Source organism: Oncorhynchus mykiss, chromosome 17 (genome assembly GCF_013265735.2).
Source record: "Oncorhynchus mykiss isolate Arlee chromosome 17, USDA_OmykA_1.1, whole genome shotgun sequence".
NCBI classification, from domain to species: domain Eukaryota; kingdom Metazoa; phylum Chordata; class Actinopteri; order Salmoniformes; family Salmonidae; genus Oncorhynchus; species Oncorhynchus mykiss.
Window position 1 is genome coordinate 2,145,377 of NC_048581.1, and position 20,024 is coordinate 2,165,400.

At 42.1% G+C, this 20,024-nt stretch overlaps 1 protein-coding gene across 2 annotated transcripts; it reads right to left on the bottom strand.

Moving 5' to 3' along the window:
- Window positions 1–8,561: 8,561 nt before the first annotated feature.
- LOC110487329 (gastrula zinc finger protein XlCGF17.1) lies at window positions 8,562–19,768 on the bottom strand. 2 transcript variants are annotated; one of them, XM_021559255.2, is made up of 2 exons: window positions 19,328–19,768; window positions 8,562–10,193 (listed from the first exon to the last, which is right to left on the bottom strand). In XM_021559255.2, the coding sequence occupies exons 1-2, from the start codon at window positions 19,506–19,508 to the stop codon at window positions 9,538–9,540; spliced, it is 837 nt and encodes a 278-aa protein (XP_021414930.2). In that variant the 5' UTR covers window positions 19,509–19,768; the 3' UTR covers window positions 8,562–9,537. The 2 variants fall into 2 exon arrangements, with proteins under 2 accessions (XP_021414930.2, XP_036804481.1); XM_036948586.1 differs by having other exon boundaries at window positions 8,562–10,196.
- Between the last annotated feature and the right edge of the window lie 256 nt (window positions 19,769–20,024).

Below are 20,024 nucleotides of genomic sequence, written 5' to 3' on the forward strand. Positions count from 1 at the left end.
ATACGCATATCGCCATCTGTTGATTGGAGTTGGTAAAGCAGTAGAGGAAAATGTTTATTTTTTCTTCATTTAATTCATTAAAGAATAATATTACGTAAAGAATTACGAAGGAAACCATGTGTTGATTGATTAGTTAAAAAAAAAAATATGAGTGAGAAGTCAGAACATCTACTACACAACGTGTTATTAATTTTTACTCAGATAAACATATGTTACATGATCCTTTTTTCAATCAGCTCCTGTATTATCTTACATGGTGGAATAATACTGATGGAACATTCATGAGGTAGTGAGTGTTTTAATAATACTGATGGAACATTCATGAGGTAGTGAGTGTTTTAATAATACTGATGGGACATGAGGTAGTGAAGGTTTTAATAATACTGATGGAACATTCATGAGGTAGTGAGTGTTTTAATAATACTGATGGAACATTCATGAGGTAGTGAGTGTTTTAATAATACTGATGGAACATTCATGAGGTAGTGAGGGTTTTAATAATACTGATGGGAACATTCATGAGGTAGTGAGGGTTTTAATAATACTGATGGAACATGAGGTAGGGAGGATTTTAATAATACTGATGGAACATTCATGAGGTAGTGAGGGTTTTAATAATACTGATGGAACATTCATGAGATAGTGAGTGTTTTAATAATACTGATGGAACATGAGGTAGGGAGGATTTTAATAATACTGATGGAACATTCATGAGGTAGTGAGGGTTTTAATAATACTGATGGGAACATTCATGAGGTAGTGAGTGTTTTAATAATACTGATGGAACATTCATGAGGTAGTGAGGGTTTTAATAATACTGATGGGACATGAGGTAGTGAGTGTTTTAATAATACTGATGGAACATTCATGAGGTAGTGAGTGTTTTAATAATACTGATGGAACATTCATGAGGTAGTGAGGGTTTTAATAATACTGATGGGACATGAGGTAGTGAGGGTTTTAATAATACTGATGGAACATTCATGAGGTAGTGAGTGTTTTAATAATACTGATGGAACATGAGGTAGGGAGGATTTTAATAATACTGATGGAACATTCATGAGGTAGTGAGGGTTTTAATAATACCGATGGGAACATTCATGAGGTAGTGAGGGTTTTAATAATACTGATGGAACATTCATGAGGTAGTGAGGGTTTTAATAATACTGATGGGAACATTCATGAGGTAGTGAGGGTTTTAATAATACTGATGGAACATTCATGAGGTAGTGAGTGTTTTAATAATACTGATGGGACATGAGGTAGTGAGTGTTTTAATAATACTGATGGAACATTCATGAGGTAGTGAGGGTTTTAATAATACTGATGGAACATTCATGAGGTAGTGACTGTTTTTAATGTCAACAGTTTTGATGACTAGTACTGTAGTGGCTAAAGGTTCCTAGATAAAAAAAATACAATTTTTAAAAACCCAAAGAAATTCAAATCTAATTTTATTGGTCACATTCACATGTTTAGCAGATATTTATTGCGAGTGTAGCGAAAATGCTTGTGCTTCTAGTTCCGACAGTGCAGCAATATCTAACAATTGCACAACAACTACCCAATACACCCAGATCTAAGTAAAGGAATGGAATAAGAATATCTAAACTTATTTTACCTTTATTTAACTAGGCAAGTCCGTTAAGAACAAATTCTTATTTTCAATGACAGCGAAGGAACAGTGGGTTAACTGCCTTGTTCAGGGGCAGAATGACACATTTTTACCTTGTCAGTTCAGGGATTCGATCTTGCAACCTTTTGGTTAGTAGTCCAACGCTCTAACCACTACCTTGCCGCCCGTAAATATATGGATGAGCAATGACAGAGCGGCATGGGCAAGATGCAATAGATGGTATAAAATACAGTATGAGGTGAGTAATGCAAGATATGTCAACATTATTAAAGTGGCATTATTTAAGGGGACATTTACAAATAAAAGGTGCCAAATACAGGTTTAGTTCCAATGCGTTTCCATTGATGAGATAAGAGGTTACTGTTGCTGTCAAATTATATTTACTACTTACAGAATGAACCCAACAAGCACATTCAGTTCCTTGGGAGTTGTGGGAACATGTGTTTTTGGTTTCCCATAGGGAACGAAGCAATACATTTCCTGCCCGGCCAGACAGAGAGTGATGCTTACCTAGCTGGCTATCCAACACTGGAACTATTCGAAGTGGTTTTATACATTTATTTCAGCTGGTGTAACTGCTAAACTGCTTGCTAACTGTACTGCATGACTGTAGTGGGTTTACTAACACGTTAGTTCTAGTAGCTGTGTTGAATTGACGTTAGCTGATATGGTGACAACAATGCGGACTGTGTGTAGCGGTTAGTTGCTATCCCAGCGGGCAAACAAAGTCCTTTTGACATCTTATTCTGGGTATATTCTGATCACGACATCATCTTGTTTTATAAGTCTTTATTTTGACCAAAAAAAATATGTATTTTGACTAACATCTTCCCAAATGACTCAAGCCAGACGTCAGCTCTCATTGCATTCGTTATTTAAAACAAATATTAAAATATTACATTTTCTTTGGCACATGCACAGATAGGGCTCTACCTGTATAGAGCACATGCCCTTTACCCTTCCTGTCTCTAAAGCGCCCTTTTGGGTGGTGGCATAATTTCACCCCCAAATTGCTTTCTGTATACATTGTTTAGTCGTTGTTCTCAATCCATTGCTTGCAAGTCTTCATTAAATTCTCATCTATGCTTCAGAAACGGAAGGTTGCGCGGCGCGTCTTGATTATCGGTCAATATCCAAATCGTTAGCACTGGGACGCAAAGGCCCAGCGCCATTATCCTGATTAGTGACAAGAAAGAACTTGTTTAATTTCCTTTAGCTTTTTTTTGTCTGACAAAAACTGAGTAGGCCTACGTTCATCATCCAATATAGCATAGAGTTCAGTACTGAATACAGTTTTTCTACTGACTCATGATTGCTAGGACAAGAGGCTACCTGAGAAGTGTATGGATCATTGTCATATTTCAGATAGACCTAGTTTGGGTGGCTACTGGCTATGTGTCTAAAGATAAACAGTTGTAACATCGCACTGACTTCAATATTATGGGGATGAAGATGTAACATATGCTGGTGAATTTATTGAGATATTTGTGAGGAAGAAAAGTTGTTTCTGCTCTGGACTCCAGTGATGTGACATGATATATCCCTAGTTGTTTCTGCTCTGGACTCCAGTGACGTGACATGATATATCCCTAGTTGTTTCTGCTCTGTACTCCAGTGATGTGACATGATATATCCCTAGTTGTTTCTGCTCTGGACTCCAGAGATGTGACATGATATATCCCTAGTTGTTTCTGCTCTGGACTCCAGAGATGTGACATGATATATCCCTAGTTGTTTCTGCTCTGGACTCCAGTGACGTGACATGATATATCCCTAGTTGTTTCTGCTCTGTACTCCAGTGATGTGACATGATATATCCCTAGTTGTTTCTGCTCTGTACTCCAGTGATGTGACATGATATATCCCTAGTTGTTTCTGCTCTGGACTCCAGAGATGTGACATGATATATCCCTAGTTGTTTCTGCTCTGGACTCCAGAGACGTGACATGATATATCCCTAGTTGTTTCTGCTCTGGACTCCAGAGATGTGACATGATATATCCCTAGTTGTTTCTGCTCTGGACTCCAGAGACGTGACATGATATATCCCTAGTTGTTTCTGCTCTGGACTCCAGAGATGTGACATGATATATCCCTAGTTGTTTCTGCTCTGGACTCCAGTGACGTGACATGATATATCCCTAGTTGTTTCTGCTCTGGACTCCAGTGATGTGACATGATGTATCCCTCGTTGATATTGGCTGCTAACACAAATGAAGTTCAGCTCCAAAGGCAGGTGTAAAATGCAGTTTGTTTCCGTAGCCTGTCTTACTATGGCTGTAATAACAGGCCACATTAGGAGTTGGGTTGGATATAGTAATGGTAGGCTACAGACAATCTTATATTTTTGACTGGAATTGTGTTGGTCATTGTTACTAAGTGCAGTATTTATTCAGGTTCGAAATAGTTTTTAACAAAATGATTTTAGTCAACAGATTGTAACATTGTGCTGCTTTCTCCTTTTATTGTAATCATTTCTCAACCAGTCTGCGACCCACAGTTACAGGAAGAGGGACCTCAGACTGGTGATAAAGTATGCTCCAGACAGACCACAGTTACAGGAAGAGGGACCTCAGACTAAAGTAGGCTCCAGACAGACCACAGTTACAGGAAAAGGGACCTCAGACTGTGGCTAAAGTATGCTCCAAACAGACCACAGTTACAGGAAAAGGGACCTCAGACTGGTGATAAAGTAGGCTCCAGACAGACCACAGTTACGGGAAAGGGGACCTCCTATTACATTATTATTATTGGGAGGTCATAAACTGGCCATATTTTGGTTTGATAGGAGTTTGAAAGTTGTCAGAAATAAGATGGCTTATTAGCAATACCCAGGGTTAGAACCAAGGTACTCGCTTATTAGCAATACATAGGGTTAGAACCAAGGTACAGGACTATTAGCAGTACCTAGGGTTAGGACCAAGGTACTGGCTTATTAGAAATACCCAGGGTTAGAACCAAGGTACAGGACTATTAGCAGTACCTAGGGTTAGAACCAAGGTACTCGCTTATTAGCAATACCTAGGGTTAGAACCAAGGTACTCACTTATTAGCAATACCTAGGGTTAGAACCAAGGTACAGGACTATTAGCAGTACCTAGGGTTAGGACCAAGGTACTGGCTTATTAGAAATACCCAGGGTTAGAACCAAGGTACAGGACTATTAGCAGTACCTAGGGTTAGAACCAAGGTACTCGCTTATTAGTAGTACCTAGGGTTAGAACCAAGGTACAGGACTATTAGCAGTACCTAGGGTTAGAACCAAGGTACTGGCTTATTAGAAATACCTAGGGTTAGAACCAAGGTACAGGCTTATTAGAAATACCCAGGGTTAGAACCAAGGTACAGGCTTATTAGCAATACCTAGGGTTAGAACCAAGGTACAGGCTTATTAGAAATACCCAGGGTTAGAACCAAGGTACAGGCTTATTAGCAATACCTAAAGTTAGAACCAAGGTACTGGCTTATTAGAAATACCCAGGGTTAGAACCAAGGTACAGGACTATTAGCAGTACCTAGGGTTAGAACCAAGGTACTTGCTTATTAGCAATTGTCCACTTCCCCAATCTTCTCGTGCAAACGCAGGGAGACAAAGATGTGCAATTCATTCATGGTTCTTAGTCTCATTTGATGTATTTAATGTAACATTTTATTGAACAACACGTTTGCTAAGTCGTAGAGGAATGTGTTTGTTACTTCGCTGTACCACAGCGCCCGATAAAGGACGATATCCATCCGGATCCTTTGGCCACTGGACCTTCTGAAATAGTAGTGGAGTACCCCTGGTGTAGAGAATCATTGTACCATCAAAACCGCTGTTACATATATCTTCCATAACCAACAATATTGTATTTTCAGATGTTTGAAACTGGTGTACAAAACCCGAAAGTAAAAAGAAACAAAAAACTTCAGAACAGGAAGCAAAGAAATAACGCAAACAGAACAGATATACCGCTTTTTCGACTTGCTTTTGACGAGAATGTAAGATCCATAACTCATATTTCTATGTGAATTTGGTCGCCCATAAAGTTACATTGTAGCTTTAAACCAACATAGTCAATTTGTTTTAAAATATAAAAAAATAACTATTTTTGATCACATTCTGTACAATGTGGCATGAACAAAAACACACTCTCAGTGGTAAGGCTTCTCGCCTGTGTGTGCTCTCTCATGTCGTTTCATGCTCCCAACCTGGGTAAAACTCTTGCCACACTGGGAGCATGGAAAAGGCTTCTCTGCTGAATGTGTTTTTTTTCATGGTCTTTCTTGTTCCCTGACTGGGTAAAATCCTTTCCACACTCAGAGCAGTTGCAAGGCTTCTTTCCCGTGTGTGTCCTCTCATGTTCTTTCAGGTTCCGGTACAATGTGCTGAGGTACCAGGTAGTAACGAGGCTATAGACAAGGAGTACTGGCACAATGTGCTGAGGTACCAGGTAGTAACGAGGCTATAGACAAAGAGTACTGGTACCGGTACAATGTGCTGAGGTACCAGGTAGTAACGAGGCTATAGACAAAGAGTACAGAGTCAATGTGCTGAGGTACCAGGTAGTAACGAGGCTATATACAAGGAGTACTGGGTCAATGTGCTGAGGTACCAGTTAGTAACGAGGCTATAGACAAGGAGTACTGGTACCAGGTCAATGTGCTGAGGTACCAGGTAGTAACGAGGCTATAGACAAGGAGTACCGGTACAATGTGCTGAGGTGCCAGGTAGTAACGAAGCTATATACAAGGAGTACTGGTACCAGGTCAATGTGCTGAGGTACCAGGTAGTAACGAGGCTATATACAAGGAGTACTGGGTCAATGTGCTGAGGTACCAGTTAGTAACGAGGCTATATACAAGGAGTACTGGGTCAATGTGCTGAGGTACCAGGTAGTAACGAGGCTATATACAAGGAGTACTGGGTCAATGTGCTGAGGTACCAGTTAGTAACGAGGCTATATACAAGGAGTACTGGTACCAGGTCAATGTGCTGAGGTACCAGGTAGTAACGAGGCTATATACAAGGAGTACTGGTACCGGGTCAATGTGCTGAGGTACCAGTTAGTAACGAGGCTATATACAAGGAGTACTGGTACCAGGTCAATGTGCTGAGGTACCAGGTAGTAACGAGGCTATATACAAGGAGTACTGGTACCGGGTCAATGTGCTGAGGTACCAGGTAGTAACGAGGCTATATACAAGGAGTACCGGTACCGGGTCAATGTGCTGAGGTACCAGGTAGTAACAAGGCTATATACAAGGAGTACCGGGTCAATGTGCTGAGGTACCAGGTAGTAACGAGGCTATAGACAAAGAGTACAGAGTCAATGTGCTGAGGTACCAGGTAGTTGAGGTGATTGAGATAATATGTACAGTCAAAAGTTTGGCCAAACTTTTGACTGTACATATTATCTCAATCACCTCAATGTTTTTCATGTCAACATCTTATCAATGTCATCAGAACAATGTCATTTCATTTTTATACTCTTTTAACTTGATGGACTAGTACACAAATTAACTTAATGACAAAATGAAAAAGGTTTCAAGGTTAGAATCAAATGGTTCCATGGGGCTCAGTTGGTAGATCGTGGTGCTTGCAACGCCCGGGTTGTGAGTTTGATTCCCACGGGGGACCAGTACAAAAAAATGTATGCACTCAGTACTGTAAATCGATCTGGATACCGCCCCAATAGATCCACAGACGATGCAGTCGCCATCACACTGCCTTATCCCGTCCGGACAAAAGGAATACCTCCGTCAGAACGCTGTTCATTGGCTACAGCTCGGCATTCAACACCATAGTACCCTCCAAGCTCTTCACTAAGCTCGAGGTCCTGGGTCTGAACCCCGCCCTGTGTAACTATGTCTTGGACTTCCTGACAGGCTGCCCCCAGGTGGTGAAGGTAGGAAACAACACCACCGCTGATCCTCAACACAGGGGCCCCACAAGGGTGTGTGCTCAGCCCACTCCTGTTCACCCATGACTGCGTGGCCATGCACACCTCTAACTCAAATCATCAAGTTTGCAGACAACACAACAGTAGTAGGCCTGATTCCCAACAATGACGAGACAGCCTACAGGGAGGAAGTGAGGGCCCTGGCAGAGTGGTGCCAGGAAAATAACCTCTCCCTCAATGTCAACAAAACACAGCGTGGTGAAGGCACAGCAGAGCCTCTTCAATCTCAGGAGGCTGAAGAAATTCGGCATGACCCCTAAGACCCTCAAACTTTTACAGATGCACCATTGAGAGCATCCTGTCTGTAGCACCGCCTGGTACGGCAACTGCACTGCCCGCAACCACAGAGCTCTCCAGAGGGTGGTATGGTCTACCCAACGCATCACAGGGGGAACATTGCCTGCCCTCCAGGACACCTTCAGCACCTGATGTCACAGGAAGGCCAAAAATATCATCAACCACCGAGCCACTGAACGGGCGTTCACCCCGCTATCATCCAGAATGTCGATGTCAGTACAGATGCATCAAAGCTGGAACAGAGAGACTTCTAAAACAGCTTCTATCTCAAGGCCATCAGACTGTTTAATAGCCATCACTAGCCGGATACCACCCAGATACTCAACCCTGCACCTTAGAGGTTGCTGCCCTATCTACATAGACATGGAATCACTGGCCACTTGAATAATGTTTACATGCTGCGTTACTCATCTCATATGTATATACTGTATTCTATTCTACTGTATTTAGTAAATGCCAGCCACTCTGACATTGCTAGTCCAAATATGTATATATTCCATTCTTATAGATATGTGTATTGATGTGGATTGTTAGATACGACTGTTAGATATTACTGCACTGTTGGAGCTAGAAACACAAGCATTTTGCTACACCCACAATAACATCTGCTAAATATGTGTATGTGACCAATACAATGTGATTAGATAAGCATCTGCTGAAATGACAAACATATGAAATGTAAGAAATGCATGTTACATTTTTTTAATTTTATTGAATTTGAAAAATATCATACAAATCTACCTGCAGTGAAGCCACTCAATATTGACATTGCATTCAGTCATCTAGCAGCCAATCCCATCCAAAGCAACCCACAACAGTAACTAGGGTCAAGCGCCACGCCAAGGGGCAAATTGACAGATCTCGCACCCAGTCGAATCAGGGACCCAAACCAGCAACCTCTCGGGCCACCGGCCCAAGGTCCCAAACGCCAGGCCACCAACCATCCAAGACCCACACATAGCCCCCCCCCCCAAAAAAAACACTATGTCAACATCCTGGTACTCAAATTAAACTGGTATACTTACCTATTGATGCTATTGTTGCTTCTCCACCAGTTTTGTTCCTGATCTAATCATTTACACTTTGCAATATCCAAATCATGCATCCAATCAAATGTCTTTAGTCATATCCAAATCATATCATATCCAATAGGTCTCAAGGTTAGAATCTAGAAATGTACATTCTACTTCATCTATATAATAATTTACGTTTTTAAATACCAATATTCAAATCTATACTTCATAAATCAATACACATTTAAAAATATATATTTTGATTTGAGATGTTATCATTCACGTCTTAACGAAAAACAAAAGCAACCCTGTTTTTGAGTAAAAGCTTTCGTATACGTGGATATGATGTGGCATAAAACCAAAACACAATATCTGAAGTCAAAGATATAAGTCGGAACACAGCGCCTGTATTCTCTCATGTGACTTCAGGTCCTCTGACAGGGAAAATGTATTTCCACACCGAGAAGATTGGAAAGGCTTCTCTCCATAGTGTCCTCGTTCATGCACTTTCAGGTTCCCTGCAATTTCTAAAAAACTCTTTCCACACTGGGAGCAGTGGAAAGGCATCTCTCCTGTTGTGTGTTCTCTCATGCGTTTTCAGATTACCTAACCAAGTAAACCTCTCCGCAGTGGAAAGGCTCTCTCCTTCTCATGTGTGTGTCATTTCATGCGTTTTCAAGGTCCCTAACTGGCTAAAACTTTTTCCACACTGGGAGCAGCTGAAAGGCTTCCCTCCTGTGTGTGTCATCTCATGCATTTTCAGGTTCCATGAATGGGTAAAACTTTTCCCACACAAGGAGCATTGGAATGGTTGTTCTCCTGGGTGTATTCTCTCGTGATCTCTCAGATGCGCTGACTGAATAAATCTCTTTCCACATTGGTCACATTGGAAAGGCCTCTCTACTAAGTGCGTTCTCTCATGTTTTTTCAGGTCCCCAGATGAGAAAAATTCTTTTCCACACTGGGAGCATAGATATGGCTTCTTCCCAGTGTGTGTTCTTTCATGCAGTTTTAGATTGCCCGAGTGTCCAAAACCCTTTCCACACTGGGAGCATAGATATGGCTTCTCTCCAGTGTGTGTTCTTTCGTGCACTTTTAGATGCCCTGAGAGTCTAAAACCCTTTCCACAGTGGGAGCATTGATATGGCTTCTCTCCTGTATGTATCATCTCATGCGTTTTCAGGTTCCCCGAGTGTCTAAAACACTTTCCACACTGGGAGCAGTGGTGTGGTCTTGCTGGTTTGGTCTTCTGTGGGTCTGGTTCCCCTGAAGGACTTTTCCCTCTGTGAGAGTCTGGTCTTTCACCTGCTGAAGACAAACAGAATATTTGGTTAAACAGAGAGACCTGAAAGAAACATCTACATCCGTGGTTCCTAAATGTTTTATAGTCTCATACCCCTTCAAAAACATTTGACCTCTAGCTGCGAATCCTTCTCTTAGCACCAGGGTCAGCGCAGTCTCAAATCACACACACACACACACACACACACACACACACACACTATACGATACATTTATTAAACATAAGAATGAGTTTGTCGCAACCCGGCTCGTGGGAAGTGACAAAAGAGCTGTTATAGTACCAGGGCACAAATAATAATAATCAATAAGGTTGTACTGTATTTAGCCATCTCACATAGAAAACTTTATTTGTTCATCGAAAATTGTGAGTAACTCACCACAGATTAATGAGAAGGCTGTGCTTGAAAGGATGCACATAACTCTGCAATGTTGTGTTGTATTGGAGAGTCACAGTCTTAAAATCATTTTCCACACACAGTCTGTGTCTGTATTTAGTTCTCATGCTCGTGAGGGCCGAGAATCCACTCTCACATAGAGGTACGTGGTTGCAAAGGGCATCAGTGTCTTAACAGTGCGGTTTGCCAAGGCAGGATACTCGGAGCGCAGCCCAATCCAGAAATCTGACAGTGGCTACTGATTAAATTACATTTTCACAGAACCGCTTGTTGCAATTTCGATGAGGCTCCTTCGTTCAGATATCGGTAAGTGGACTGGAGGCAGGGCATGAATGGGATAATGAATCCAGTTGTTTGCGTCGTCCGTTTTGGGAAAGTACCTGCATAATTGTGCACCCAACTTACTCCGGTGCTTCCCTATATAACATTTGACATTGTGTGCAAATGAACTCAAGCTTACGGACAAAAACAATAATCATACAATGACGGAAAGACCTGTGTGTTGTCCTTGTTAATGCAGACAGAGGAGAGCTCCAACTTCTTAAATCAAAAGCCTAAATTTCGTCCCGCACATTGAATATAGTTGCGGAGAGTCCCTGTAATCCTAGACTCAGATCATTCAGGCGATAAAAGATATCACCCAGATAGGCCAGTCATGTGAGAAACTCATCATCATGCAAGCAGTCAGACAAGTGAATATTATGGTCAGGAAAGAACTTTAAGCTCGTCCCCCAATTTAAAAAAATAAACTTTGCCCTGTTGATAACCAGCGGTACATGGTTGCCGCCCATATCGTTGCATAGCCTTGTTTTAACAAAGTTAACCATTTTCACGGTAATGTCCAAAATATCTTTCAAGCGGTCAGGCATTCCCTTGGCAGCAAAAGCCTCTCGGTGGATGCTGCTGTGTACCCAAGTGGCGTCGGGAGCAACTGTTTGCGCGAGCGTTACCACTCCACTATGTCTCCCTGTCATGGCTTTTGATCCATCAGTACAGATACCAACACATCTTGACCACCAAAGTCCATTTGATGTCACAAAGCTGTCCAGTACTTTTAAAATATCCTCTCCTGCTGTCCTGGTTTCCAGTAGTTTGCAGAAGAGGATGTCTTCCTTAATTGACCCCCATAAACGTAACGAACATACAGCAGGTGCTGTGCCAGGCCCCTCTGTTAACTCATCCTGCTGTAAAGCATAGAATTCACTGGCTTGTATGCGAAGCAGTATTTGTTTCAAAATATCTCCTGCCATGTCACTGATGCATTGTGAAACAGTGTTGTTTGATGGAGGCATTGTCTGTATAGTTTTTTGGGCCTTTTCCCCCAGCATTGTCCCAGGCATATACGCGTGGCAGCAGGAAGAATTAAGTCCTCCACAACAGTATATATACACCGCTCAAAAAAATAAAGGGAACACTAAAATAACACATCCTAGATCTGAATGAATGAAATATTCTTATTAAATACTTTTTTCTTTACATAGTTGAATGTGCTGACAACAAAATCACACAAAAATTATCAATGGAAATCAAATTTATCAACCCATGGAGGTCTGGATTTGGAGAGACACTCAAAATGAAAGTGGAAAACCACACTACAGGCTGATCCAACTTTGATGTAATGTCCTTAAAACAAGTCAAAATGAGGCTCAGTAGTGTGTGTGGCCTCCACGTGCCTGTATGACCTCCCTACAACGCCTGGGCATGCTCCTGATGAGGTGGAGGATGGTCTCCTGAGGGATCTCCTCCCAGACCTGGACAAAAGCATCCGCCAACTCCTGGACAGTCTGTGGTGCAACGTGGAGTTGGTGGATGGAACAACACATGATGTCCCAGATGTGCTCAATTGGATTCAGGTCTGGGGAACGGGCGGGCCAGTCCATAGCATCAATGCCTTCCTCTTGCAGGAACTGCTGACACACTCCAGCCACATGAGGTCTAGCATTGTCTTGCATTGGAACCAAGGGCCAACCGCACCAGCATATGGTTTCACAAGGGGTCTGAGGATCTCATTTCGGTACCTAATGGCAGTCAGGCTACCTCTGGCGAGCACATGGAGGGCTGTGCGACCCCCCCAAAGAAATGCCACCCCACACCATGACTGACCCACCGCCAAACCGGTCATGCTGGAGGATGTTGCAGGCAGCAGAACGTTCTCCACGGCGTCTCCAGACTCTGTCACGTCTGTCACATGTGCTCAGTGTGAACCTGCTTTCATCTGTGAAGAGCACAGGGCGCCAGTGGCGAATTTGCCAATCTTGGTGTTCTCTGGCAAATGCCAAACGTCCTGCACGGTGTTGGGCTGTAAGCACAACCCCTACCTGCGGACGTCGGGCCCTCATAGAGTCCGTTTCTGACCGTTTGAGCAGACACATGCACATTTGTGGCCTGCTGGAGGTCATTTTGCAGGGCTCTAGCAGTGCTCCTCCTGCTCCTCCTTGCACAAATGCGGAGGTAGCGGTCCTGCTGCTGGGTTGTTGCCCTCCTACGGCCTCCTCCACATCTCCTGATGTACTGGCCTGTCTCCTGGTAGCTCCTCCATGCTCTGGACACTACACTGACAGACACAGCAAACCTTCTTGCCACAGCTCGCATTGATGTTCCATCCTGGATGAGCTGCACTACCTGAGCCACTTGGGTGGGTTGTAGACTCCATCTCATGCTACCACTAGAGTGAAAGCACCGCCAGCATTCAAAAGTGACCAAAACATCAGCCAGGAAGCATAGGAACTGAGAAGTGGTCTGTGGTTACCACCAGCAGAACCCCTCCTTTATTGGGGGTGTCTTGCTAATTGCCTATAATTTCCACCTGTTGTCTATTCCATTTGCACAACAGCATGTGACATTTATTGTCAATCAGTGTTGCTTCCTAAGTGGACAGTTTGATTTCACAGAAGTGTGATTGACTTGGAGTTACATTGTGTTGTTTAAGTGATCCCTTTATTTTTTTGAGCAGTGTATATAATGCTAACCTCTCCTGTTATTGTAATGGTGAGAGGTTAGCATGTCTTGGGGGTATGATATATATATATATATATAATGCTAACCTCTCCTGTTATTGTAATGGTGAGAAGTTAGCATGTCTTGGGGGTATGATATATATAATGCTAACCTCTCCTGTTATTGTAATGGTGAGAGGTTAGCATGTCTTGGGGGTATGATATTTAAGTGATAATACCCGAGTAGCCGGTGTTTGGAGGATATATTTTAGCACAGGTGTTCTGCCTCGCGCCACCCAACCGTGCCAATATATCTTCCAAAACACTGGCTTCCAAGGCATTATCACTTCTAAACGACGGGTTAGCATGTCTTGGGGGTATGATATATATATAATGCTAACCTCTCCTGTTATTGTAATGGTGAGAGGTTAGCATGTCTTGGCGGTATGATATATATATATATAATGCTAACCTCTCCTGTTATTGTAATGGTGAGAGGTTAGCATGTCTTGGCGGTATGATATATATATATATATATAATGCTAACCTCTCCTGTTATTGTAATGGTGAGAGGTTAGCATGTCTTGGCGGTATGATATATATATATATAATGCTAACCTCTCCTGTTATTGTAATGGTGAGAGGTTAGCATGTCTTGGGGGTATGATATATATATGTAATGCTAACCTCTCCTGTTATTGTAATGGTGAGAAGTTAGCAGGTCTTGGCGGTATGATATATATATAATGCTAACCTCCCCTGTTATTGTAATGGTGAGAGGTTAGCATGTCTTGGCGGTATGATATTAGCAACATATTCAAATAATGACTGATATATTTTTCCTTAAACGTTATTTTAAAGAAATTATTTCCTACCATTTCATCCCTCCATGAGATATAGTCCTGACAAAAAAAATCTACGGTTGCTTCCCATGGCAGTTAGGTTGCTAGAGATGCGCCCCAATCGTGAAATCTTTTTTTTGTTCTCCATCTATGGACGCAACCCAGTAGTTTGTTTTAAAAAGGCCCAAATGCCAATTGCCATGCTGGCTGGCATCCCTCTTATCCCTTGCTTGCTAGCTAGCCATCTACGGCTAACACTGTCACATCAAACAATGTATCCAGAATAACAGCAAAAGTAGCCGTATTTGCCTTTAGGCTGTTTGAACAAAAATATAAAAACGCAACATAATCCATCCACCTGACAGGTGTGGCATATCAAGAAGCTGATTAAACAGCATGGTCATTACAGAGGTGCGCCTTGTGCTGGGGACACTAAAAAGCTCACTCTAAAATGTGCAGTTTTGTCACACAACACAATGCCACAGATGTCTCAAATTGAGGGAGCTTGCAATTGTCATGATGACGGGCAGAAAGTCCATAACAGCTGTTAGAGAATTAAATGTTAATTTCTCTACAATAAGCCGTCTCCAACTTCATTTTAGAAAATATGGCAGTGTGACCAAACGGCCTCACAACCGCAGACCATGTGTAACCAAGCCAGCCCAGGATCTCCACGTCCAGCTTCATCACCAGCGTGATCGTCTGAGGCCAGTCACCCAGACAGCTGTTGAAACTGTTGGGTTGTGGAAAAACTACAATTTCTGCACAAACTGTCAGAATCCGCCGCAGAGAAGCTCATCTGTGTGTGCATCGTCCTCACCAGGGTCTTGACCTGACTGTAGTTCGGTGTTGTAACAGACTTCAGTGGGCCACTGGAGAAGTGTGCTCAATGTTTGAATCCCGGGTTTCACCTGTACCAGGCAGATGGCAGACAGCGTGTATGGCGTCGTGTGAGCGAGCGGTTTGCGGATGTCAACGTTGTGGACAGAGTGCCCCATGGTGGCAGTGGGGTTGTGACAGTGGGGAAGCGTCAGATACAGATAAGGAACAAGTGCATTTTTATCCACGGCAGTTTGAATGGACATTGACATTGGCTCTACTTGTACAACAGTGTTCCAGTTCCTGCCCAATATCCAGCAACTTCACATTGAAGAGGAGTGGGGCAACATTCCACAATCAACAGCCTGATCATATGTAACGGACATGTGTCGTGCTGCTTGAGACAAATGGTGGTCATAACAGATACTGACTGGTTTTCTGATCCACACCCCTACTTTAAAAACATGCAAAATAATGTAAAAGGTACACTACATTACTTTTGGTCATGTAGTGTACCTTTTTAAATTATTATTATTTTATTTTTTAAAATATGTAATAATTTCATTACAAAAATATATATATATATATATTTTTAAAAGGTACACTACATGACCAAAAGTATGTCGACACCTGCTTGTCGAACGTCTAATTTCAAACTCATGGCCATTAATATGGAGTTTTTACCCCTTTTTCTGCTATGTCATGTCAGGATATCTATTGAAATGATTACACATGTCAGGATATCTATTGAAATGATTACACATGTCAGGATATCTATTGAAATGATTACACATGTCAGGATATCTATTGAAATGATTACACATGTCAGGATATCTATTGAAATGATTACACATGTCAGGATATCTATTGAAATGATGCATTTGGGGAGAAATACAGATCCCTAAATGATCAAGTAATGAATACCAAAATCATGGACATTAATATGGAGTTAGTCCCCCCTGTGATGCTATTACAGCCTCCACTATTCTGGGAAGGCGTTCTACTAGATGTTGGAACATTGCTGCGGGGACTTGCTTCCGTTCAGCCACAAGAGCATTAGTGAGGTCGGGCACTGATGTTGGGCGATTAGGCCTGGCTCGCAGTCGGCGTTCCAATTCAACCAAAAGGTGTTCGATAGGGTTGAGGTCAGGGCTATGTGCAGGCCAGTCAAGTTCTTCCACACCAATCTTGACAAACCCTTTCTGTATAGACCTCGCTTTGTGCACGGGGACATTGTCATGTTGAAACAGAAAAGGGCCTTCCCTAAAACTGTTGCCACAAATTTGGAAGCACAGAATGTCATCTAGAATGTCATTGTATGCTGTAGCAATTAAGATTCCCCTTCACTGGAACTAAGGGGCCTAGTACAAACCATGAAAAACAGCCCCAGAACATTATTCCTCCTCCACCAAAAACTTTACAGCTGGCACTATGAATTGGGACAGGTAGCGATCAGACTGCCAGACGGTGAAGCGTGATTCATCACGCGAATGCGTTTCCAATGTACCAGCAAGCTTCACACCACTCCAGCCAACGCTTGGCATTGCGCATGGTGATCTTAGGCTTGTGTGCGGCAGCTGGGCCATGGAAACCAATTTCATGAAGCTCCCGACGAACAGTTATTGTGCTGACATTTCTTCCAGAGGCAGTTTGGAACTGGGTAGTGAGCTTTGCAACCGAGGACAGATGATTTTTTTACACACTACGCGCTTCAGCGGCCCTGTTCTGTGACCTTTTGTGGACTACCACTTCGCAGCTGAGCCATTGTTGCTCCTAGATTTTTTTCGCACTTCATAATAACAGCACTGACAGTTGACTGGGGCAGCTATAGAGCAGGGCAGAAATTTGACCGACTGACTTGTTGGAAAAGTGGCATCCCATGACAGTGCCACATTGAAAGTCACCGAGCTCTTCAGTAAGGTCATTATACTGCCAATGTTTGTGTGTGTGGAGATTGCATGGCTGTGTGCTCGAGTTTATTCACCTGTCAGCAACGGGTGTGGCTGAAATAGCCGAATACACTCATTTGAAGGGTCGTCCACAGACCTATATATATATATAGAGTAGCTACTCTAGTGAAAATGGGCTTCCATAAAGTTGTTCAATAATCTTGGGCAGATGGCCAAGTTCCACATTTTTATTGTCACGTGCACTAATATAGCTAAATGCCTTTCTTGCTTAATGTTTCCCCCAAAATATTTTATTGCATTCTATTCATGCTGGCTTTCGCAGGCTAACAGAGAGGTGGGAGGGCAGACCGGCTACCTGAGACATGAAACCGATAGCTGGGAGGGCAGACAGGCAAATTGTTCATTAATACATTTGTCGACAGCCTAAATGGGTATTGGAAACACTTCAACCTCTACATTCTCATTGGACACTGTGTTTTTACGAAAAAAAATGTGTTTTATTTTAGGTGTGATGTCATTACGCGTTTTAAAATATATCGACAGGAGATAGTTGGAAAACGCACCCAATAGCAAGCAACTGTCACATCTATTTTCTAGTGAGATTTGAACCTATGATCGCCTGTTCTCAACCCGTAGAATTAGTCCACTGCGCCATCAGGGCGGAGCTAGAACACAACGTTTTATATTTTTTTATTATTTTAAAACTCATTCAAAGCTGTAACATTTTTTTAGTCTAGCCAATCAGACCCCATCTCCAAGGAAACAAGCACTCATTAAGATCAGGTGTGGCCAATTAGTGGGCGTGGCCAAAACACTGAACAAGTTTTGTTGACCCTGAGAACGGAATGTATGTTTTTAAATAACATTTTAAGAACATTCTTTGAATGTTATTTGTTGTTTTTAAATGGAAATGTTTCTTAATGTTCTGAGAGATTAACTTTATAATTCAGGGCATTCAGGAAGTATTTACACCTGGACTTGCTCCCCATTTTGTTATGTTACAGGCTTATTCTAAAATGAATTAAATTAATGTTTTTCCATCAATCAGGGGCGGCAGGTACCCTAATGTTTAGAGCATTGTGCCAGTATCCGAAAGGTTGCTAGATCGAATCCCCGAACTGACAAGGTAAAAAATCTGTCCTTCTGCCCCTGAACAAGGCAGTTAACCCACTGTTCCTAGGCCGTCATTGTAAATAATAATTTGTTTTTAACTGACTTGCCTAGTTAAATAAAGGTTAAATATCCATAATGACAAAGTGAAAATGTATTTAGATTTTTATGCTTTAAAAAATAATTTAAAAAAATCTAACACAGAAATACCTTATGCACATAAGTATTCAGACCCTTTGCTATGAGACTCAAAATTGAGCTCCGGTGCATCCTGTTTCCATTGATCATCCTTGAGATGTTTGTACAACTTGATTGGAGTCCTCGATTAGGCCGATATCTTGTTTAATGAGTTTTTGTAAACAAACTCTGTATAGTTGGAAAACCTGGTTAAAACAAATGTATCTTATGGATGGTGAGGAACCCTAACCCAACCTACCTACCTCATCCCCATATTGTTTTTATTTACTTTGCTGCTCTTTTGTACACCAGTATCACTACTTACACACCATCATCACTACTTACACACCAGTATCACTACTTACACACCATCATCTGCTCATCTATCACTCCAGTGTTAATCTGCTAAATTGTAATTACTTTGCTACTATGGCCTATTTATTGCCTTACCTCCTCATGCCATTTACACACACTGTACATAGACTTTATTTTTTTCTATTGTGTTATTGACTGTACGCTTGTTTATTCCACGTGTAACTCCGTGTTGTTTCTGTCGCACTGCTTTGCTTTATCTTGGCCAGATCGCAGTTGTAAATGAGAACTTGTTATCAACTAGCTGACATGGTTAAATAAAGGTGGGGGGGAATTTTTTTATTTATTTGAGAATGGTTACATACCGGCGTCTCCAACCCCCATCCCGTAGCTGTTTACCAAAACAAGCTTTGGGCCAGTAACTGAAACGTCGCTGGTTCGATTCCCTGAGCCAACTAGGTGAAACATCTGTCGATGTGCCCTTGAGCAAGTCACTTAACCATAATTGCTCCTGTCAGTGGTTCTGGATAAGAGCCTCTGCTAAATGACTAAAACGTTGTTGTTTTTTAAGTGTCATGGCGGCCATTTTGTTGTTGTTTGACAAGGTTTTGCTCCTGTTTTTAAAATAGTACTCACTGGTGTTAATCAGATCTCCAGTCTCGTCCTCTTTCACTCTGGAAGCTTCTTCATCGCCTTTCACTGTGACATCCTTCTCTTCCTCCTCTTCTTTCACGACAATATTAAGCCACAGACCCTGTTTCTCGGTCCAGCAGACGTCCTCTTCTTTAGCAGGCGGGGAGTACCTTGGTGAGCTCATGGTCAGGGATTTTAGCTAGCTAGTTAGCATAAGCCACTAGCCTTGTGCTAAGTTAGCTAACTAACAATATAAATACGGGGTGGTGGAATTGGTTAACTAGGAGATACGACAGACGTGTGTTTAAAACACAATGACTAATATACACCGAAAACGTCTAAAGCGCTCCAACGTTTCGGCTATGTTGGCTAGCAAGATACCGAGGTGGCTGATTAGCTGTTGAAGAAAGCGTCCCGTCCACTACATTTAATGCCACGTCACGCGCCGACAGCATCGCCTGTAAAACGCATATCGCCATCTGCTGACTGGAGTGGGACGGGTAATACAGTTCCAGGAAATATTTAATGTAATTTTTCATGTTGGGTCTTTTGATCAATCACATGTAATATTTTAAGAATGAGATATTTTTCAGAGCTGATTTGTCAGGTCTCCCAAAAATATCTGAAATGGTCTGCCTTTGTAAACAGCCTACTGCTCCTACATGGTGTAGATGTATATAATGAACAGACTAGGTCTATA